This window comes from Pteropus vampyrus, unplaced genomic scaffold (assembly GCF_000151845.1).
Source record: "Pteropus vampyrus isolate Shadow unplaced genomic scaffold, Pvam_2.0 Scaffold12, whole genome shotgun sequence".
Classification (NCBI taxonomy): domain Eukaryota; kingdom Metazoa; phylum Chordata; class Mammalia; order Chiroptera; family Pteropodidae; genus Pteropus; species Pteropus vampyrus.
In genome coordinates this window covers 8,679,969-8,705,254 of record NW_011888793.1, presented here as the reverse complement: position 1 = coordinate 8,705,254, position 25,286 = coordinate 8,679,969, and the positions used below count along the sequence as shown (strand labels likewise).

At 28.5% G+C, this 25,286-nt stretch overlaps 1 protein-coding gene across 1 annotated transcript in view; it reads left to right on the top strand.

The window, feature by feature from the left end:
- The first annotated feature begins 370 nt into the window (after nt 1-370).
- Nucleotides 371-25,286, top strand: part of SI (sucrase-isomaltase) — an 84,397-nt gene continuing 59,481 nt past the window's right edge. Inside the window, exons 1-16 of the mRNA XM_011380810.2 lie at nt 371-397; nt 2,802-2,919; nt 4,138-4,274; nt 7,878-7,995; nt 8,290-8,399; nt 9,324-9,475; nt 10,497-10,668; nt 12,060-12,159; nt 13,079-13,191; nt 15,804-15,929; nt 16,519-16,650; nt 17,255-17,374; nt 19,049-19,162; nt 22,053-22,137; nt 23,110-23,227; nt 24,665-24,836. Of these exons, the coding sequence (XP_011379112.1) occupies nt 2,802-2,919; nt 4,138-4,274; nt 7,878-7,995; nt 8,290-8,399; nt 9,324-9,475; nt 10,497-10,668; nt 12,060-12,159; nt 13,079-13,191; nt 15,804-15,929; nt 16,519-16,650; nt 17,255-17,374; nt 19,049-19,162; nt 22,053-22,137; nt 23,110-23,227; nt 24,665-24,836 (1,887 nt within the window). The 5' untranslated portion in view covers nt 371-397. The remainder of the gene's footprint in view (nt 398-2,801; nt 2,920-4,137; nt 4,275-7,877; nt 7,996-8,289; nt 8,400-9,323; nt 9,476-10,496; nt 10,669-12,059; nt 12,160-13,078; nt 13,192-15,803; nt 15,930-16,518; nt 16,651-17,254; nt 17,375-19,048; nt 19,163-22,052; nt 22,138-23,109; nt 23,228-24,664; nt 24,837-25,286) is intronic.

Sequence of the window (25,286 nt, the reverse complement as noted above, 5' to 3'; positions counted from 1 at the left end):
ATCTTTCCCAAATTATAGTTTACAGTATTTTTAATTTCACACAATGAGATAAAATATTTATTGAAAACATCCAAATAATAAAAGAAATAAAATTTTGAAAAGAGAGAAACAATATAAATACATATTTTTATGTTTTTAGTCTAGCTCATAGCTTACAGAAATCAAAGACTATGTGAGAGCACAGTTATTAATTAACTTAGATTCCCAGAGAGAAATAGTGACTCAAAGCTTTTTACAGTTGCATTTTGAACATAAGTTTATTAAGTACTGATAGGCTGGTTGAGAGTGCAATAAAACTTTATGAGTAGCTCAGTATATATATACCTGAGCATTTTTCCATGATTATTACTTTGGCAGCCTGGTACAACATAGCAAACAGAACAGGCTATGAAACAAGGTAAGTTTATAGATAATATTTTTTTTTGTTACTTTCATGTTTTCAAGTAAGTATTTGTTCCCTTAATTTTTGGTAGCAATATTTTTGTCTATCTGCACTGGTTTAAAATAGCAAATATAATAGATTTTCATTTGCCATTTCAAATATATAGCCCCTTGTACTAAAATAAGAAAAAATATTTTTAATTTTTTTAAGATAAAAATATTTTTTTGACCAGTTCTTCATTATACTTTTTGTCAGACTTAAGTGGAAACATAACAGGTTTAGTTTAATTGCTTTATATAAAACAAAATAAAGATCTGAAATAGTTTGGAAGATAGGGAAATTAATTATGACTAAATATATTTTATTTAAGAAAAGATATAGTCAGAGTAGAATGCTATATTTATAAAATATTAAATCTTTCCTAACAAATCTTTTAAAGATCAGTCATCAAACTACCATCTAATGAAGTGTTACTTAATTTGAAAATAAATATACAGAAAAAGGACATTGATATATAATTTCCCCAAAAATATTTTGCTTAAAATTACTGTGATCTAAAATATGATCACTGTAATTACCACCTACTACATATGAACAATTTTAGTACTGATTGTTTATGAGTACTCACATGAGTAATTTAATTTTAGTACATTAATTTTGTCCTCATTTTCTAGATACAATTGCTTCATGACAATATGCATTTTTTAGACTTCCATTAACAAAAGAAAAGCATAATCATTTTTATTGTCTTCTTGATACCAAACTAAGGTATTACCTAGAGTTAGACTTAAACTTATTTTAAAGTTAAAAATTAAATACAATTGTGTTATTTTTCATATAACATTAAAGAATCGTTTTACTTTCAAAACAGTTTCATATATTACCTGTTAAGTTTACATTCAGATGTTCAATTGCCAATGCAATAAACAGCTTTCATATTTGTTAATTATATAATGTTAATTTTTAAACATTAATTCACAAGGCATATTTTAAAAATTAAGCTTATGCTTGATGTCAGGCTCTGAACTACTTTCATGATTCTTGCTATTAAGAATACAGCAGTCTAACAGAGGACATTAACATATGCATAAATAATTGCAACAGATATATTATGAGCCATGGTAAATGGAAAAAATATACATTTACTCTGTCTCTAAGAGTGAAGAAGGACTCATAAAGAACATGGCATTTGAACTGGACGTAAGTTGGAACTAACCTAGAAGAGCAGATATGGAAGGATTGAAGAAATTAAATAACATGTACTAAGAAATACATGTTATCCAAAAAAGTTTCAGTTATAGGGAAAGGATGAGGATATAATTCTGAAAGTATTTTAGAGGTAGAATCAGCAGGACTAATTGAATGATTAATGTGCTAGAGAGATATGGAAGAGGGAAAAGAAGTTTTTAGGTTGGGACAACTTGATATTTGAACTGACATAGAAAATTACAGGAGGAGGGACTAGTGTGAGAGGTCCCCCCAAATTTTATTTTAAAACCAGCAACTTAAAGCATTTACAATGGATATTCCAAATTCCTATCTGTGTATATTCCATTGAATTAAAATTTATATAAAATCAGAACACAGAAAAACTATAAAAACTTGAAGATTAGAAAAGATGAGAGATGCTCAGAACTAAAACAAATAAGCTTTAAGATAATTACTAGAGAAAAGCTCTTCTCAATCTATATTTAGATATCTTCTGTATGCTAACTCAAATATATAATGTTATCTTAAAATAAATATGTATTTTTGATATGAGAATTTGGTATATTTTATTTGTTATTTGAGGAAGGAACTTGAAGATCATATAGTTCAAATTCTGTTTTTTTAATAACTCCTTAATATATATAATATATACTTTTTCTTTTTGATAATATTTTATATTTATACTTTTACATATTTATACTTGTATTCTTTTGCACTTATTTATATTTATAATCATTCCACAATATTTTGTAAAAAAACTGTTGAGATTTGAGAGACAATAGAGTAGGAAGAACTGGTTTTTCTGACTCGGAGAAAATAACTAATTTTCTCTAAGTTTAAGGTTCCTAATGCTTAAAATGTGAATAACAGCATCTCCTTTATTGAACTGTTGTGAGAGTTAAGGAACATAGTGCAAATGTGAGGTTTGTTTGACTTGAAAACTGCTCAAATGAGAGCAAGGCACACCTTCTTGGAGATTTTTTATTTTCTTTATGTTTACATCTTTGTGTACTAGTATAATGCACATCCTGAATTCACTCCTTTTATTTAAAATTGTCCCGGTATATATTATAAAGCTATTTTCAGCTTTATTTGTGTTGTGCTTAGTTTTTTTAAAAAAAGAAATGTATATAATTTTATGATAATTATGGTGGCTTTTTGTAGTTATGTATCTTACATTTTAAACATACATTTTTTTTTCTTTCTTTAGATGGCAAGGAAGAAATTTAGTGGATTAGAAATCTCTCTGATTGTCCTCTTTTCTATAGTTACTATAATAGCTATTGCCCTAGTTGCTGTTTTAGCAACCAAGACACCTGCTGTTGAACGTAAGTAATGTTAAAAATATTTACACATTATAGTGAAGTTAAGATAAAATTTACTCCATAATAGTTATGGATTCGGAAAAGTAAACTATATGAAATGAAACATGTAAAGAAAGATCTTGGGTAAGTTACATAATTTTTCTCTTCATTATATTCTAGTTATTTCAGTGAGGAGCCATTGTAATTAAGGAATCTATGTGCTTTGACATTAATGGCCTTCCCTACATTGTGTTGCTTAATAAATAGCAAAGAGGTAAAGGGATCAAGCTGTTAATGGAAGGTAGAATAGTGGAAGATTGAATAAACCTACTGTAACCAGTAAAGTTCTTTTAATTAGTGGGTTTTAACTCTGGCCTTCAGACACTTGCAAAAGTGAGGAGCAGATATTGGGGAAATACCCTCTTTGTCTTAGACTCAATTTTATTTTTTTAAGCAGAGAGAAGTTGTATGAGAAAAAAAGGGGGAGGGTGGTGAAAAATGGCTTGAGGTATTTATCTTTTTTTTTTTTTCTGAATTATTTTGTCTTAATTTAGAGTTGATACATACTACTCTGGTCCACCTAATATACTTTCTCTTTTTTCATCATTATCTCTTGACCAAATCAAAATTGGAAAGGGTGTTATAAATTATTCTCAAGGTTACCAAAGTTAACATTTTCTATTGATGTTAGTTTTTTGTTTTACCTTCTTCCAGTAAACTAAAAGAACACTACATTGTGAAGCAATCAATTTTATCTTACCCATATCTGATTTATTATATAAAGTCGGGATTCATTTTACATTGCCATTCCCTGCTATCTATTCTATTCACTTCTCTTACTTTTTCTCTCTTCTTCTGTTAATTCTTGTCTCCTTCTTTAAATTATTTTCTCATCCATGTTTCTTCTTCCTTTTTCAACTATAAAACACAAATTGTAAATGTAGTGGGAATGTATATATAATTTCCTTTTGATTCTACCTCAAGACATTCTGTGAATATATTTTGTTTTTCTGAAGAAGTAGTCAACAGGGTTCTGCACAGTAAATTTTAAATATCGTTTGGATCTTTAACTTTTGAAGACTAGGACCTGAATTTTTAAGTTCTATTTAAATGCCAAATTTAATTTTATTTTTATTATATACAAATTCATGTACTCTTTTAATGTAAATACTTAATTTCTTAAAAATATGAAAAAGTTTATTTGATACCATGTTTTATTTTATTGACCTTTTTCATTCCTAGAAAATAGTGATTCTACTTCAATTCCAACTACCACTCGTGCAACTACTGTGTATCCTAGTTTAGGAAAATGTCCAAGCGAGCCAAATAATCTGTTCAATGAAAGAATAAACTGCGTTCCAGAACAATTTCCAACACAGGTCTGCAACAAATTTTTAATATTTTTTATGAATAGATGTATATTAAAATAATTATATTAAGATAATTGCTTAATATTGGATCGATTCCACATTTTTAAAGATGTTACCGTCAATTAGGCTGCATTTATTTTTTTATTGTAGGTCTGTATAAACAGATGAGACATAATAGAAATTATTGAGCTTGCTTTTCTCTATTTCTATTCAATTCTAAAGTTAATATTTTTCCATGCTTAACAAGCTATTGTTAATTTTATAAACTTTCCTAAAATTCTATCCTCTCAAATCGACTTCATAAAAAAAGTATAACCTTTGACAATATAGATCACTGAAGAGAGATTATCTATACTCCATTAGAGTATCTGTAATGATGGCATTCAGAAGTATCTGTGGAAAATTATTAATTTTTTATTATTTGGTAATTCGGGAGAAAAAGCTGAAATGGAAGAAGTTAATGGTAGCTGAATTGATTCATGTAACCTTAAGATTATGCTTCTTTGATTTTCGTAAACTGCATAGGAATAAAGGTCAATGAATGTGTGTGTGTGTGTGTGTGTATAGTCACAGATGTTTTACAATATCTATATATTATATACATATCTATAATATTTTATATCTATATGAATTAAAATATATTAATTATATTAAATATCATTAAACATTATATATTAAAATATGCATATTTGAATCTTACCTCTCTCACTCCCCACCACACACAAAATAACTAAATGAAATAAACTTTCTATTAGCTCTATCCTACCATTGTTACATCATCATTAACATAATTTTCTGATTAATTTGCTGTGAAAAATTGGAAATAGATGAGATTTTTTCTTAGGACAATGTTAGGAATAATGGGTCCTATTGCTTACCAACTGATAAAAGAGCTAAGTAACGTAGTGTTTACTCTAGCAGTCTGAGCAAATTGGATACATATTCTCTTTAGCTAATATTCTCCTTAGGAAATGATTGAAGCTTATCAAAGAATTCTGTTAGAAAAAAATATGTGTTGCTAGGATCTTAAAGGGAAACATTTGAAGGACAATGGTCTAAGATTTTCATGCCTACTATTAGCCTTTAATGTCGGGTTGCTAAAGAGTGTTTTCAATGTGAAACAAGTTAAACTTAGGAATTTAACAAATTTTAGCTGATATATTTTATATTTGTGATTTAAGAAATGAAAATGAACTTAAAACTGTATTTTAAGAAACAGCTATAATTGTACCCAGAGTGTATTAGTCAGCTCAGGCTTCTGTAATAAAATACCACAGACAGGGTGACTTAAACAATAGACGTTTATTTTCTTACAGTTCTGAAGGCTAGAAGGTAAGGTGCCATCAGGATTGGTTTATGGTGAGACCTCTTTTCCTGGCTTGTAGACAGCTGCATTCTTGTTGGGTCTTCACAAAACTTTTCTTCTGCGCATGCATTGGGAGAGAGATGGCGGGGGTGGAGAGAGAGTGAGAGAAAGATGGGTGGCACTCTCTAGTGTTTTGTCCTCATCTTAAGAGGGCATTAGTCTTTTAAGATGATAGCCCAATCCTTATGCTTCATTTAACCTTAGCTCATTAAAGGCATGTTAGGGCTTCCTATATGAATTGTTGAGGGGACACAGTTCAGTCCATAATAGAGTCAACCGACTATATATGATTACATAAAATTCTATATGTGTACTCACATACACATAAAAGAAAGAACATACATTTATTTTTATCTACTAAGGTTTATAAGTATTGGTTAATCCTTATGTTTTAAATTTTTTACTTTTTCAAATGAAGCAGAAAGAAAAATGAATTTAGATTGGGAATTAAAAGTAATAGGAGGAAATGCCTGAAATCCTGAAAAATAGGCAGAATGACTAAACATAAATAACAACTATCAAAATTTATACAAAATAAACCAAATTTATTAACATATGAAAAGGAACAATTGGGAAATAATTTTTTAAACTAATATTTTAGTGTGTATATGTAGTGTGTTGAATGATATCCTTCAAAAATTCTTGTCTATTTGGAGCCTCAAATGTGACTTCTTGGAAATAGGGTCTCTGTAAATGTAATTAGTTAAATGAGGACATATTGAGTTAGGGTGGGCCCTAAAGCCAATGACTGGTGTCTTATAAGAGGAGGGATGACATACAGAGATCCACAAGGAAGAAGCCATGTGAAGATGGAAGTAGAGATCAGAATAATGTATGTTCGAGTCAAAGAATTCTGAGGATTGCAAGGAGCCACCAGAAGCTAAGAACAAGAATTCTTCCCTAGAGCCTCGGAGAGAGCATGGTTGTGCTAACATCCTGATTTAAGACTTCGAGACTCCAGAACTGTGAAAGAATAAATTTCTGTTGACTCAAACCACCCTGCTCATGGTTGTCATGACATTTGTAGGAAACTAATAACACTATGTTTGGAGAAACTTCCTCTAACTCCATTTTATTAATTATTTTATTTTGGCTAGATATGATTATAATTTGCTTATTTATTATCTCTTGTTTTTAAAACTAAACATCTTTACACCTTTCTAAATTAGTATATCTATGTCTAATTCTACATCATTTTATACCAACATTAAAAATATTTTATAAAGACTACTGTAAATGATAATTTTTATACAATTATCTGTTTGTATTTCTGGAAGTATTTCTAAAAGTTAGATAATTAGAGATAAAATTGCCTGTTCAAAAGTTACAAATACTTTAGATTCAAAAATGGGCAGGTTTAATTATATTCTCATTTGCAATGTACATGTATGCGTGTGTACCCTAAGCCATTTTAATTTGATGTTAAAATAGGAGAGAAATTAACATATATAAAATCAGCCACTAAAAGTGAAAATGTAAACTTTTTTCCAAGGCATATAGCCAAGAAAATAAAAATTATAAGTGTTCAAATTATGAAAGTGTATCACACTACCAAGTTTAAATATTAAGTAGATTTTTAATTATACCAATGTTAACACATCATATCATTTTGTGGCTCAACTTTTTATGTAACTATATATAATTTTTCTTCCACTGTACACAATCTTTTCATATGGATCATAAAATTGCTGAGAATTCAGTATTTTTCTTTATTAATTGAATGTAATGGCAACAACTAGTTGCAACACCTCTCACATAAACTAGTTTAAATAATTTAAGTAAATATTGAGCTAATAATTAGCTGGAAATAAATACCTTAAACATTTATGTAAGGCCATACCTTCATCTTTATAGCCTATTTTTCATCTTGATACTTAATTGTTACCCAATAAATATTTCAGTTCTTCTGCATTAGCTGTATGATAACAGAATAGATTATAATCACCCAGAGGGCAGGAACCTTTAAAATACATGATCTTACAGTAATGTGCACTGATATATAAATTTTATGAATCACAGCTCAAAGCATCAAACTTTGATAGAGTGTAATTAATTCATTTCATCAAATATTTATATTTCTTCCAAGTAAAATGATATTTTAACACATTATATTTATGAAGAAATAAGCTTGTTTTTTAAACATTCATTGAAACATTTATTTGAATGAATGAATGTTTAAAAATTAAAGACTGATGCATACAATAACAGTACTAATCATTTAATTCCTTTTATCAATGTTTTATCAGGCCATTTGTGCAATGCGAGGTTGCTGCTGGAAGCCATGGAATGACTCTACCATTCCTTGGTGCTTCTTCGCTGATAATCACGGATATAATGTTGAGAAAATTACATCAACAAATGCTGGTGAGAACTGTTGTCATGGTGATCCAATATAATATATTTTAAGTGGAATGAAAAATATATGTTTTAAATTTTTCTTTGGAAAATATCTTAAATAGATTCGAATGGAAAGTATATGTACAAGAATGTTCAAATTGATTATATTAAGGCTTTATTTTTTATACGATTGTATTTCCAAATTTAAAAGAGTCATTATTTATGATAAAGTCAATAAAATTATAAAAATAAAAAATATTTAATAATTATTAATCTTTATAAATAAAGGCATTACTAATGCCAACTTTTTCTTTCTTTAAGGACTTGAAGCCAATTTAAACAGGATATCTTCACCTACATTATTTGGAAATGACATTAACAGTGTTCTCTTAACAACTCAAAGTCAGACACCCAATCGTTTCCGGTTCAAGGTTTGTTTTTTTAGGTTTCTTAAAAAAGCATTAGTAATAAAAGGCATGTTATGAGCACAGCCTTTATACTACCCAGATATTTTCTCAAGAAATATCTATTCTAAAACAAAAGACTAATTGGACTAGTTACTCGACTCCTCTGAGCCTATTTACTCAAACATAACATAAGAAATAGTTCCTCTGGCAGGTATTTTTGTAGAACTGAGTAATATAGTCAATGGGAAATATTTGATGCAGTATCTGAAGAAGAATAAATGCCAATTAAACTTTAGTACTTTTTATTATTTCAGCTACAGATTATGATTAAGGACTAGTTTAACATTTAATTTGAGAAAAGTGTTAATTGTGCTCTATAAACATGACTTATACTCAGTAGTTCTTTTTATTGGTATCATTTGTATTTATGATTTTAAAGAAACTAATTTCTGAGGTTTTTTTTAACTAGTAGATTACTAGTATTTTTATTTGGAAGTAAAAACACTATATCTTTCATACATTTCCTTTTTAGCAACAATTTCACAGGAATTAAAAGATTTAAAAAAAAAACAAAATTCAGAATCCTTATGGGATTTCTAAAGGGATGAACTCTGAAGAGCAACAAGGATAATTAAATTCACAAAAATCTAGTATTAAAGAATCAATATTTTATTATGCTATTATTTTTTATATTAGTTAAAAATCATTATTTTACATACTGTACTTTTATAACCAACTGATTTTATTTATTGCTTAACAATTTATGCAATTAATTTTGTGCACAGCTGTTCAACAGTATTAAAATTAAGTTTATGACTAGATTAAAAGCTCATCTATAAAATTATTAAATTTATTACTTTCCATTAGGAACTTGCATGTAGTAATTCAGAATTTGAAAGTTAAATAACAGTTTTGAATCAGCTAATGCCAACTTGTTTAAATTTGCAGATTACTGATCCGAATAATAGAAGATATGAAGTTCCTCATCAATTTGTAGAAGAATTTGCTGGCACCGCAGCTTCTGGTACCTTGTATGATGTGCAGGTTACAGAAAATCCATTTAGCATCAAAGTTATTAGAAAAAGCAATAATAGAACTTTGTAAGTAATTATCTTATTTTACATTTATGTAATTTTAAATAATTGTTCAATTTTATTCTATCATCATAGAATTAGGAACATCTTAATTTTAAGTCATTTTCAGAAAGAATAACTGTTCTCTCCAAAGAGGGTAGGTGGGCTTATTTGTAAAGATATAATGGTAGAGAGGTTTTGTTTTCTGTGGACGAAAGATGCAAGAACGTTAATGGAAATATACATATTAGGGCCAACCAAAGCTGAAGGTGGAGAACATCACTGATACAATTATAGCCTTGCCTATATTTTCACATACCTAGAACCCCTATTGTGTCTTTTCCCTATTATTTATCGTATTCTGTAGGATCAATTTGTAGGATCAAGTAGTTCCTATTCAAAGATGGTCTAATTTTCATAGTAATGCTTAAGGATTTTTCTTATTTATATATCAAATTAAATATATCCTTGAACGTCTCCATTGTGAATGTATTTTGAGGAATATTTGTGGCAAGAAATTTACTAATTTTCAAGATAAATTCTTTTGCATCTCCAAGAAAGATTAATTAAATAATGTCAAAATCAAATCTAAGCAATTAATTTTCTTAAATATATTTTCATAATTTGTAATTGACTATGTTAAATCACAAAAATATTGTCATTTAACATTTCTCTTAGAATCTATTTGATTTGCATAAAACATTACCTTTTTCTTTTTAGAAAATGATTTTGAAGTTAAACATGAATTAATTTTCCCAATTTGTCTCATTTGCAAAATGGGATTGATAAAGGTAGTTCTTCCTTAGGATTGTGATCGAAATTAAGGGAGAGAATGCAAGCGAAGAATTATATTGGTGATAATAAAGCAAATTGTGTTGATGGAATTAACATGTTCTGGTTATGGTATAATTCATGTGTTCCTAAGAAGTGATCACAGCTAAAGATTATCATATTTAAAATGAAATATTCTGGATGATAATGTAGACCCATATTTAATGAAACATTTCATATATTGAAACATCATTTATTTCTTTCTTTCATGATGCAGGTTTGATACTAGCGTTGGTCCCCTGGTGTACTCTGACCAGTATTTACAGATCTCAACCAGACTTCCCAGTACATATATGTATGGTCTTGGGGAACATATTCATAAGAGATATCGTCATGATTTAAATTGGAAAACATGGCCAATTTTCACCCGGGATCAACTTCCTGCTGATGTAAGGAACTATATTTCTTGTTATAAATAAAATCATTAGATTGGAGCAGATGGTAATTTTAGCCTATTTGAAACTCTCCAGTGATACTTAATCCAGAAGCTTATTTACTGTAGGAATAAGACTGATAGTGAAGTCCTAAATTAACTCAGCAAGTGACTAACATATTTTATGGATGTTTCAATAGGTATTTCTTTTGATTTTGATTTTTATATTTTACCATTTCCTTTTCACTCAACCTTGTTCTTAAACGTATCCATCACTAGTTATTACATTAGAATAATTCCAAACTCTTACCATTGTATATATGCATGACTTTATGTGAGATGGTGTCTGCCTATCTATTAGACGTCATATCAGGCATGTATGCTCTCTTCTTGCTCTTCCATAATGCATGATAATCTTCTATAAATTCACATATTTTCACAGTGGTTGGTATTCCTCATAAGTGCTGAAGATTAAATTTCTTTATCATTTTTACAATGTAATTGAGAGCTCATTTGAAGTTTCACCTCTTAAGAAGCCCCGAACTCTCTCATGCAGAATTAGTGTTTACTTTCTAACCCTTTATTCATAGTTTAGTATGAAAATCATTACAGTGTATGATGTGCATTTATTTGTCTGTGCTTCTAGAATATGAGATTCTTCAGGACAAAAAACATAGCTTTTTTTAAAAAAATATATTTTTTAATAATTTATGATTACTTTGAGTCAAATGTTATTCAATTTTTAAATGCCAATACTATATCATTTCCTAAAACGAATAAGTAAGTTTGTTTTAAAAAACTTCATTTGGTACAGAACCACTAATAAATTCTACCAATCCTTGTTAACAGCATCACTAACTGTACTAAGCACCTAATAAACACCCGGCTGAGAACCTCATAGCTATTTTCCACATGTTCTTTCCTTTGAACCTCCATATCCAATCTGCCAAGAAATCTTATTTCTTTCACCTTATAAATATATTTCCAGTTTGCCTCCACCATTTCATCTATTCTTCAGCTCTCAACAAATGTACTGCAAAAGTTCTATGTGGGTGGACATCATCATCTGCTGTGCCTTGGGTATACATGGGGCATAATGGATAAATACCTTTACCTTATCATGAATAGCTTATTAAAAGTCATTTAATCATAATAAAACAAAGAGAAATTAAGTAATCTATTAATAGCATAACCTGTGTGTTATGTTATATATTTTTAAGTTAATATGTTATAATTAAAATAAGTTAGATATTTTTTTGTGTGCTAGTGTTTCACATGAGAAAATTAAATGAGATATGAGGGGTAAATTACATACACAAATTGGAATTTGTAAAGGCCATTTTAAACATGTAATCTTTTTACTTTAAATGCACTTAAAATTTTAATTTTCAAAATTTTGCCTTATAGAATAATAATAATTTATATGGCCATCACACATTCTTCATGTGTGTTGAAGATACTTCTGGGGAGTCATTTGGTGTTTTCTTAATGAACAGCAATGCAATGGGTAAGAGCAACTTATCTGATAATATATTTAAATAAGATTTATCATGAATGGTTATAATTACTCTTTATTCTAATAATGGATATTATATTATCAGAGTACACTCTATTAGTGATTTAGTATGTGAAATTATAAGCTGGTTTTATAGTTAGTGAGACAATGGATTTTTGCATATCAGTGCTCTGTTTTGGGGAGAGTATACTATGTTGTAATTTTGAGGCACTTTTCTTTCCCTTCAAAGCAACATGGAAACATATCCATTCAAAACACATCCCATTCCCACAGCCTCATTTGTTAAGATTAATTAGTATGCCACTACAAATAAGAAAGAGAAAGGTCTACATGGGGGTAGAAAGGAGGAAGACTTATTTAGTTTATCATAATTCAAATAATATAGTATCTTTCTTTTTTTTAATGTGAGTGTAATACCTATATTTAAAAAGTAAATCAGTGACAACAGAAGGCCACAATATTAATAATATTCCAGTAAGAATAGTGATATTATATGGTTATCAAGGCAATTACTATGTTTTACATATAAAAAAATCAAATTTCTTATTTTTTCTCAGAAATTAGCATGTGATAATATGATCTTCAGAGCATCTTCAATGAAAACAACTAAATAAAATGTAATTTTAGGAAGAAATCTTTATTTTTAAAAAGGATTTGCTATTCATTTTCCAGGGAAGCTATGGCTAGCCTCTGTAGAAGAAACCAGCTGGGATATTCTATCAAATCTCATACATAGTGGCATTTTACTTTTGTATTCTTCCTATCTTCAATATTTTAATTTTTCATAATTATTTTAAAACAGTGTAAAATTACATAGTTAATACAAAATGCTTTAAATAGATATTGCAATTATTTTACCATTATGTAACTTTTTACTATATACATATGCTTTCCCAATTTTATTTCATAGAGATTTTCATCCAGCCTACTCCAGTAGTAACTTACAGAGTTACCGGCGGCATTCTGGACTTTTACATCTTCCTAGGAAACACACCAGAACAAGTAGTTCAGCAGTATCAAGAGGTGTGTTTCAGGTCTATTTTATAAAATTCTTTTCTACCAGTTTTTTTTTTTTTTTCATCTAACATGTTCACATATTTAAATGACTTTACTTAAGATATCAGGAGCCTGTTAGCTAAATATATTTTTAAATCTTACTATTTTTTAGATATGAGTAGGTGTTTTTTTCTCTGTACAGTGAAGCTTATGTATATTTAAATGGATATATTTCTGATATAAAATTCTTTATTGTTTCCTAAGCAGTTGCATTTAGGAATTTCTTTTTTTTTCATTTGTTTGTTTGTTTATTTTTAATAGGAAAGTATCTTATCTTCAAGACTGAGGCTAGGCAATGGATACATAGGTCATACATCCCTATGACAAAAATCCTAGATGCAACCAAATTGTGAGGAAGACTAGTGAAACTTGCTGTTAATGCACAGAAGATAAACTCAAGGAAAATAGGCCCTGAATTTCAAACTAAGAAGGGCAGATTTTGAAACACAGTCTGAAGTCTTACATCTTAAGGTTACTATCTAAGCAACTTTCACTTATCTATTAAATAATATCCTAGTGTACGTGAGCCCAAGATGGTCCTTATAGAAGGGTGAGGAATCCAGGATTTACTTTGAGCCAGTTTCTGAAAATTTCTTCCACGTAATTGTTCTGCTGTGTCTGTTGGCATATATAATTCCTAGTGTCATAGTGGGAGAATAAATTATTTTTATTAATATAAAATTTAAGAATCATGCCTATTTTTAAAATCTTATTAATATATATTTTGACATATAATTCCCATTTCCTAAAATAATCTCAAAAGAGAAGTAATTACTATCAAAAACTGTCTTTAAATAGGATCCAAAAGACTAAAATGAGAATAGCTAGGGTTTTACACAATTGAATAATTTACAATGTCTAATAATTCCCACATTGCTGTTTATAAATATGAATTTCAGAAAAGAACACAAAAAAATTTACAGTCTCTGTTATATGAAATTATAATTACAGTGCTAAGCTGACCTATATATAGACTTTGCGTGTAGTTATCACACCATCAAAACAGGGCAGTACATTTTGTGAAGGAATTTGACATTTTATTTGTGAAATATTGGTTGATATACTTGCCTACTACATGTTGAACTCTGTGATCAGCAGTAGTCGTGTCTGAGTCACACTTGACATGTGAACGCAGTATAACAGTATGCTTCCTTACATCATTTTATGGGTATACTTTCAGAGACTTGAATTTAAGCAATAACTTAAAAGTCTGGTGTAGGATATAGAACTATTAATCACTGCTACATTTAAATAAGGCTCAAATTACGTAAAAGTAGGCAAAAGAAATTTTGTTTCCCATTTGAAGAAAAACAAGTTATCCTTTCTATGTAAGCTATCCTATTAGCTGCTCTCAACATGTTAAAATTTAAAATATAATTTATTTGAATATCTAGATAGTTTTAAAAGTATGAAAACAATGTATATATCTAAAATATAAAATGAATAATATATAAATTAACATAATATATAATAAATATTTTATATACTTTTATGAAATATAAGTTATGTCATATATTTGTAATACACACACATATACACAGGAAGAAATTTCACTCATGTGTTCAAATCTTTAAAGAAATTTTATACGAGATTAAGATTGAGAATTTGATATTATTTTTAAATAAATTTAATGCTTAAATTGAATAGAATATAATAACAATATGAGTATTTAAAAAATTTTACATAGTAGTTTTTAGACATACATGATGGAGAAATCATAGAACCAAAAGAAAAAAAAAAAAATATATATATATATACACACACACAAGTACAAACCTAAACCAAAGAATATCCATCATCCCAAATGCCAAATAAAATTATTTGTCTTAATGTAACCTAATACTCAGTTTTTAGTTAAAGAATTAATACCGGTTACACTCATATTTTCACGTGCAAAATCATGTCCTCTGCTGTGATGAGACACTGATACTCTGTTGTGGGATTGCACTGAGTCTGCTTGGGCCACTGAGCCCTGGAAAAGGGGCTCCGTTTGGTCCCTTGAGGAAAAGCCAATGCCTGCATGTGAACAAGATAAGTACCTTATGAAATAACTGAGTGGGAGTCTTGTAGAACATATATTTTATTATTTTTTTTAAAACTAAGAGAGAAATAAATTCCGAAGTATAAGAGAATAGAAATTATATACTTTTAAAAATCTTTTTTCTTACATGATGACTGTTCATTCATTCATTCATTTTGTTGTTACAGGAAGTAGGAGTATGGTCAATTTCTTTTTTTGCTTAACTCTTTGATGCTATTCTTTTATTCTCTTCTTTTACTTTCCATGCTGTGCAAAATATACTTTTACAAGTGTTACTTTCTAAAGAGCTAACTTTCTAGTTTTTCAACACAAAATAAGCAGGAGATGAGTGACAAAACATAAATTCGTTAAGTGTTTCATAACAGAATTCTAACAGAATTTCCAGGACACATTTTAGAATGTATGTAACACTAAATATTTGTTTGAAATATGTAGTTAAACTTAAACAAATGCTAGAGATATAACAGAATAAGAAGCATATTAATATTAGTTTCTAATGCTCTTTATTGAAACTAATTAAATGTCCGTTTACTTCAAGCTTATTGGACGACCAACAATGCCAGCATACTGGAGTCTTGGATTCCAGCTGAGTCGCTATAATTATAGCTCAATTGATATACTGAAAGAAGTGGTAAAAAGAAATCGAGACGCTGGCATACCATTTGTAAGTGGGATAAAGAGTTTGTGGGAATGTATACTAAGTTAAATATTATCACATAATAATAATGGTAAGAAATTGTCAGGATTATTATATATATGGGTTATTAAGCTGCTTTTTAATGATAAAGTACATTTTATGACCATATATAATGCCCAGATGTATGTAAAATTTTGAGAGCTGATTATGAATTATACTATAACAGAATACATGTTTAACTGTGAACAAAATCATATTTAGTTTTTTTAGTAGACTATTTTTAGAGCCTATATACTTTTTAATATAATAAAAATTTAATGTATATTATATAATGTGTAGGTTTTTGTTTCCTATACAGTGAATCACAGATATATCATAATACATACCAAATTATCATCTCTGAAACAAATGTAAATAATCATTTAATGCTTTTATACTTTAGAATTAGAAAAACTAATTTTATAAATAATATCGTTGCATCTTTAGTGAAGTAAAAAAGGTGTCTAACTTTACTTTTAATCATTACATTTATAGTACAAATTTATTGAACTTAAATGTTGAAGTTATTAGAGAAATTTCTATACTACTTATTGAAATATATTCTGCTAAATTTTAGGATACACAGGTCACTGATATTGACTATATGGAAGACAGAAAAGACTTTACTTATGATAAAGTTGCATTTAACGGTCTCCCTGAATTTGTTCAAGACTTGCATGATCATGGACAGAAATATGTCATCATCTTGGTAATGGCTGGTCATTTATTAATATAATTTTACTATTTAGACCTTTGTAAGTTAATAAATTCTCTATCACTTTTTTTCTATTATTGTGTGTATTATGTGCCATTGAATCAGTTCTGACTACTAATGACCCTATGAATGAATGATGTCCACAATGTCCTGACCTCAACAGCCCTGCTTAGCTTCTGTAGACTCAGGCCTATGACTTCTTTCATAGAATTGATCCATCTCATATTTGGTCTTCCTCTTTTCCTGCTGCCTTCTATTTTTCCCAGGATTGTTGTCTTTTTTCTTTCCCAAAGAACCCTACCTTCTGATGATGTGCCCACAGTAGGATAGCTTTAGTTTTGTCATTTTTGTTCCAGGCTTAATTTGTTCTAGATCCTACCTATTTATCTTTCTGGAAGGTCAAGGTATCTGTAGAGCTCTTCTCCAACACCATATTTCAAAGGACTAATTGTATTTTCCTATTAGTGTTCTTCACTGTCCAACAATTGCACCTGTACATAGTAATTGAGAATATGAAGGAGTGGATGATGATCTTAGCTTTGGTCTCTAATGACACATCTTTGCTGTTGGTGATCTTTCCTAATTCTTCTATTTTTAGGACCCTGCAATTTCTATAAGTAATCGTGCTGATGGAGCAGAATATGAGACCTATGTGAGAGGACGTGAACAAAATGTGTGGGTAAATGAGTCAGATGGGACTACAGCAATTATTGGAGAGGTAAGTTATAATATTTGTTAAAGTCATGTTGCTCAGATTTTCTATTGTGCAACAACAAAGTTTTATAACTGTTTATAAGTGTGTGTGTACATATGTGTATTTATTTTCAAATCTAATCTGATATTTTAATTATGTAGAGAAATTTTAGACAGGAGATATTCCAAAATCTCTAAAACAGTTTTATTTATGAAGATGAATAATTTTTAGTGCTATACACAATTAAAACAAATGCTAACAAAATATGATATATAATTTTGATGATTATAATGTTCTGATAATTTTATATATAATAATGTATATATGAATTGAATACTCATATGCTGTGTATTGTTTTATGGTTTACATTTAATTTTCACAATAAAATAATGAGAAAGCTGTGATTAAAATTCCTCACTTACAGGTGAAAAAATGAATTTGAGAGAGGTAAAGTAACTTTTCTTATATCATAGAGCTAAAAAGAGCAGAGTCAGATAACTGCCAAGCTTCCAAATGCAAAAATTTTAACCAGTATAAATATTTTTGTGGAGACGACTTTGTAAGACGTATCAAAAACTATAATGTCTGGATACATTGACTTAATAATTCTGCTTCTGTAATTTAGCTAAAAGAAAAAATAGGAGAAAATATGAATTTATAAAAATGTGTTTATTATCACATTATTTAACATATTGAAGAATATTCTAGCCATCATTTTTTTATCATTTATCAAAGTTAAAATTTCTATTGAAAATCTTCAAATAATTATGAGCTCCATTAGAAAACAAAACAGAATTTCTTTCTTAAAAAGCCTATTAATAAGTCAATACATTCTGTTAAGACCTGCTCTGTTGGATACAGACAGATCAGATAGCCAATACGCATAATTTAGATATAAAACAATAATATTTATCCCAATTTATCTGAAATGGAATCCTCTAGTTTAATATCATTATTTTAAGTTATAAGTCATAAAGAGGCTGCATAATATTTGTAGTGTTTAGTAGTCTAGACTCTGATGTGAGATTGCCTGGGTTTGAATTCCTTCTCTGCCACTTATTAGTGGTGTAACCCTGAAGAATGTATTTAACTTCTCTGTTCATCACTTCTCCTATCTGTAAAATGGGTTTAATTATAACACCTACCTCATCTGTAAAGTGATGCAAATATAGCATCCATCTCCTAAAGTTCTAGTGAAGAATAAATGAGTTAATAGCTACAAAAACACTTGGAACAGTGCCCAGCACATAATATGTGTCACATTTGCATTTGTTAAATTAAAAAAATAAATATACAATGCTTTTTTTTCCCACTTAATCTTTTGGAAGCAGTTGCTTTTGGAAATGAACTAATGTACTTTTGTTTCAGATAATGTATGTTTTTTGTTTGCTTGTTTTTTAAACCTAACCTACTAGAATGCTAGAAATAAATTTAGTCACAGTCAAAATAACAGCCTCATCTCACATTCCTTTATTTTTCACTTCATAAATGCTTCATGTTCTCACTCTCTCTTTCTTTATTCTCTCTTAACTCAACTATAAAGTAGATCTGAGATTATTGTAAATACAGATAATACATGGATCACATATACCTAAAGAAGTACAATATTATAATTAATTTTTTTGCTATTCATACTCAATTTGAATTCTTATTTATTAATTAAATTTCTGTGTATGTACGAATGATCTATTCTTCTAGGTCTGGCCAGGATTAACAGTATTCCCTGATTTTACTAATCCAAAGTGTATAGATTGGTGGGCGAATGAATGCAGCATTTTCTATCAAGAAGTGAAATATGATGGACTTTGGATTGTAAGTAGCTAGTTTAAACCAGTGATTTTGAACAATGAAAATAAAATTATTTTTCTCATTGAATACTTATTAAGTCGACAGATATATTTTGTAACATATTAAACAGAAAAATAAAAGCTCATAATATTTTTTCTAGAATGTATAAATATCATACAATCATGTTCATAGATTAGACAAAAATAAAAACTAAAAACTGCAAATTGAGGTTTTTCTTTCTCAGTAATATGCTTTGCAGAATAAATTTCATTTCTATTACTAACGTGTTGTATCTTTAAGACTAATAATTTATGTTTGAAAACAGTTAACATTTGAGGATAATCCTATAGAGGTTATTAAAAGTCTACACTAGTCAGCAATTGCAGCAATATGAACCTGAATAAATCCTTACCCTTTAGAAACTTTTTTTAATAAGTTATGGAATACAATTAAAATGGGCAATACATTAAGTGTTTTTTCGCAACATAATGCCAGAAAACAACATTCTAAGTTGCTGGTACATTTATTAAGTGAAAACAATAATGTTTAAAAGTTTTCTTGGATAAAGTCTCATATCTGTAGATATTGCTAGCCTGCTGCTAAGTTTATTGTATAGAATAATGCTGTATTGTAGTCAAGATTTTGACTACAATGGAAACTATAACTGCATTTGGGAATGAAAGTACTTGGTGATTCTGGAGTTCTGTATTTCAGAAAAAAAGTTTAATAAATCTGAGAGAGAAAATATCAGGATTTTGTTCAGAGGTATTACAACTGCACAGAATTTCGGAAGGTGAGATAATGGATATCCCTAGGGATAGCTATATTTTCTTTGGCTGTTTAGGTCCCCAATATCTATATTTTCATGAAGTTCCCATTATTCATTCAGTCATTGTTTTTAGTTATTCATTTAATTATTCATTTATTTATTCAAACAATTGTTTAGCTAACAAATCTTTACAAAGATAGGAAATTATGTTTTTTGCTGAGAACATGAAATTGTGTAAAAGGTTAGTATAATATTCAAGATTCCTATGACAGTAATAGAATGAGAAGGGGAGGTATTAGTTACTTGACAATTATAATACCTAGCGACTGGTAGAAATAACAAAAATTGCACTCTGTTTCTGAGTTTTGCTTTCAATTCTAGCTCTAATTTCAATTGTATTATTTAAGTTAAAAGTTTCTTTCTTCTTTTTTTTTTTTCTTGCTTAGGAACAATTTGAGTTCACTAGAGTGGAGTTAGGAATATAAATAATGCTTTAACAATAATGAAAGAGAATCTGACTGTGCTATAGAAAGGGAATATTCCATTTGATACCCTTTGAAGACTGAAATATCAGATTTATCTCCAAAGAGAAGGAGAGGATCAGAGGAGTAAAAGTATCTGAGAAAGGCAAAGTTATTCTGATGCTAACGCAGAAGCATTTTGAATAATGCCTAAAAAAAACCAACAACACAATAACTAGAATGATTTCAAAGCTCACTGAATATCACCGAATCCATCATACTATTTATAAACAGTGGAAAGCTCTTACTTGAAAAATTGCTAGATCCTACTACTAAGTCGTTTCTTTAATTCTTTCACTTCTTCAGATTATTCTTTTTGATAGAATGAACATAAAGTAAAAATAAGTGTAATTTAACTTATAAAATTTAATTTTTATGTCAAATATAAAAATAGTTTTATAATTTACTAAATATCTAATTTAGATCCCATGCTAATGTTTTTTTTTAATTTTAAATATAAAATCACTTTGAAAAATGATGTGAGCTAATTGTCATAGAAAAAATTGAATATAATAGTCTAGATAATTTTAATTAAAAAACTCCAGTGTATACTTTAGAATAACTAAATAGCTTTCTTTCGTTGTGGCTATTAAGAAAACATTTGGGAAATGGAAACACATTTACCTTTAAAACCTGTATCACAATGAGAAATTTATACTTTGGAGCACCCTTAATTTCTCACATTAATTCCATCTGAGCAGAGACAACAGAGGTGTTGGAAATAAGGCTTAAAATTGTATAGAAATTCTTCACTGCAATTGACATAGAAGGAAAAAGAAATACTTATTTATATGTTACTTTTTTTAGTCCAAAGACTTGACTTAACAGGTTATGGTCACAGAACTAGTGAGTGGCAAGATAAGATTGGGGCCTAGGTTTACATGGCAAGGAAATCTGTCAACACAATATTCCATAATTCTGTCTCCAGGAGATGTTTAGGTCACTGGTTCTCAAAATTGGTACCCCCACCCTAAGGTTTTCTGAGACTCTTCCAGGGATTCAGTAAGGTCATCACTATTTTTATTAGAATACTGAAAATACTATTTACCTTTTTTTTTTTTCACTTTTATTCTCTCATTAGAGTGTAGAAATTGGGAGAGTAGGTAAAGAGTGCTGATGTACATTCTAGTAATGCACATCATAGAAACTAGATAAATGCCAGCTGAATGAACAATGTTGAATAAATAAATATGCTAGAAATGTATACAATGATAGACTCCCAGTGAGAAGACTGATAGAATTATTTAGAAAAGACAGTTGCTTGATACTTGTAATTAATGTTTTATATGTATAATTAAAACTAGGTAAATTAAATGCATTTTGGTAATATGTAATCCCGAATCTAAGATACCTGTTATGTGTTCTATATTCATACAAAAGCAAATAATATTATTTTTCTCAGTATAATGACTTGTCCATCCCCAAGTAGAATCAAGTAGTGAGTATAGTTAAGCAAGTTTGTTTCTAGGTTGGTAGCTTATGTTTGTCTTTAAAAGTAAAACAACATTATATTTGCCTTAGACAAAAAAAAAAAAAAAAAAAAAATTTGCAAACAACTAGAAACCCTCTATTTATATGATTTTGTGATTACTTAAAATCTGCTGTTCGTTTTATGTTTGTTCAGGACATGAATGAAGTTGCCAGCTTTATTCAAGGTTCAAGGACAGGATGCAGTGACAACAAGTTGAATTATCCACCTTTTACTCCTGGTAAATTTCATCTCATCATTTACTTACTATTAACTGAAAATCATTTTCCTTGTTGACTTGTAACTTCTAGAATATATTTCTAAATCGCAAAGTTTGGTAAAATTTTGAGACCCTGAATCAATATTTTTGTTTGTTTTCTTTTGGCCAAAATATTTATGCCTAAGGAAAGGAGCACGATTTTAAATTTTAGTAAAGCATATTGATTTATTTTTACCATTAATATATTGGCAGTGATTAAATAATTAATGAAAAGAAATAAAATTTATTTAAAATCATAATTTAAGTGATCAAATTTTTTATGAGCATTTTGCTGTGTCTGTTTAGTAATTAGAATGTACCTGATCTGAATAGTTATATTTCATGTATTCTTAAAAATATGTTTTTCGTCCTTAAAAGTGGGTAAAAAAGATTTAACCAAAGAAAAAGATTGGCCTTAAGGGAGTAAATCCCTATAAGGACATCTGAAGAAAAATGATAATAATTATAGAAGCACTATATATGCCTGAAAATTAAAGTACAATAAAAAACTGAAAAGCAAAGTTTCGAATCTTTTGTAATTGTATAACAGGTCTACATCTGTGGAATTAGATCATATTTAAGTAAATTATTCTACTATAAAGCTTTAAAATTAGTCTATGGTTATTTGGTATACAAGGTAAATGTGTACATTTCTATCCACATGTTAAAGGTTATTGTTTCCTTTGGATTTATTTATTATTGAGTTAGAAAGCAGAATATTTATTAGTGTAAGTGCAAATCTAATAGTTAATCAACAGAAGTAGTGGAAGGCGAAGACATAGTTGGAACTTAGTTTAAATTGTCATCTTGTATTTTTTATTTATCAGAGTATGGTATTACATAACATCATTTACAGATGATAAATGAAGTTTAAAATAGGAAAATATCTCTTATTATAAAGCGTAAAATGGTGAAGAATTCCTTAAATAACATTTCTTACATATTTTCTCTAAGATATTGTTGACAAACTCTTGTATTCCAAAACAATTTGTATGGATGCTGTGCAATACTGGGGGAAACAATATGATATTCACGACCTCTATGGATACAGCATGGCTATAGCCACAGAGAAGTAAGTGCAATTTCACTCAGAAATCTCTTTTATATTTATTGTCTAGAAATATATTTGACAATTTACTAATTATTCTTGCTATAATTTGGAAATAGCAAGAATAATAAAGCAAAGAAAGATAATATTTTCATAGTAAAACGGCATATTAAAGGCATCAGTTATTTTAGTAATATTCATGAATTTGCACATGGTATATGTATTTAACTGTAATTCATTTTTAATTTACAGATTTAAATAACTCTTTCAAAATTTTGATTCAGTTGGCTACCTCTGAATATAATTGCATTCTAAGCATAAACTTTACAATTGCCTTAGGAGGGTGATGCTTCTAGACTAAGTCTTTAACTATTTTTCAAAAACAGTGGTTTCCATTAAAATGTAATTTTTTATGTAGTATCTCCCAAAATAATTTTCTTATGTAATGTGTTACTTATGTATAAAAAAGAACATGATATGAAACAAAAGAAAGGGGCTATTGTATGTTAATTTTGTGCTATTTTCCAAGCATTGTATGAAGATATAATGTCATAGTCAATAAAATCTAGATCTTGGTCTCAATAAATTTTTAATTTTCACATAATTTAACAACTATAATTCATTTTTTAATTCAAAACCCAAATTATACCATAATATCAAAACTTTTATATGCTATCTTCACAGTGTTCATTTACTTTACTTTTTAAACTCAGTAGAACATTATATATTACATTGCGTAAGTAAATACATTTTAGAAAGAAAAAGTAACACTATAGTTCAATATCATAGAGGTAATAATACAGAAAAAACACCTGAGAATATAATTATATTTTTACTAAGGTAGTGTGGATACTTTTATATATTAAATTAAATTTTTGTAATTTTTTTCCTGATTAATTCCCATTTGTGGAAGAAAATGGTCAATAATTATCAGATACCAAGAGAGGTGGGATGAATAATCCTAGAAGTGGTGGATAGCAAATTTTTAGAAACCAACAAAATAAAACACTTTTCAAATACATGTTTTATCCCAACATTGCTTGCTGATATTTGAAAACGCACACTTTAATATATAATTAGCATTATTATGCCACGAAAATGTGTATGGGTTAAAGTCAGATTGCTACATTTATATTTTTAAAAATGTCAATGAGTTTACACCATATATTTCAAAAACAACTGTTGAGTGGATACAAAAAAACACGTTTATTTAATTTGGTAAAAGAAGTCATTCAAAGTATGAATCACTACTAAAAATTTTCCTTTGTATTTGATCAGAATGTATTTAAATAAGTAAATATTGATAACTAAATACAAAGTAGTTATAAAAGATTGATAAAATAGTTGTAAATATTATGACTTGGCTCTAGGAATTATATGCATTTGAAATTAAGACCAGAATTTTTAAATATCAGTACTATTTAAAGTAAATCTTATCTGTTAATTTGATTTTATTTTTAGTGCTATACAAAAAGTATTTCCTAATAAGAGAAGCTTTATTCTCACCCGGTCAACTTTTGCTGGATCTGGACACTATGCTGCACATTGGTTAGGAGACAATACTGCTTCATGGGAGCAAATGGAATGGTCAATCGCAGGAATGCTGGAGTTTAATTTGTTTGGAATCCCTTTGGTGAGCAGTTTCACCCAATGTCATTTACAAAAACTGTGAATTACACTTATATTATCTTAATGATTTTTGGTAAAATGATTAAAAGTGTGTTATGGGAAATCCAGCCTTTATACTTAGGGAATAAATGGGTGATATCTATAACATTCAAGCCATTATAGTGTGGAAAATGGAATGAACAAAATTCAGTCAAATCAAAGTAATTTATGAAACAAATATAAGTAAGGCATAGAAAAAGCTGATATAATAAATATAAAGTGCCAAAAAAGATAGTAGGAAAAAGTTAAATATATTGGTAATAAAAGTAAATGCCAAAAGACTAAATATGTTTAAAATACTAGATTGTTTGTTTAGGTTAAAAAATAAAGGCTTTTTTCTCCATTTAAAAAAGATAAGGACAGAGACAATTTCAAAATTTAAAAGCAAAGAAAATTTATACTAAGCAATTCTAAG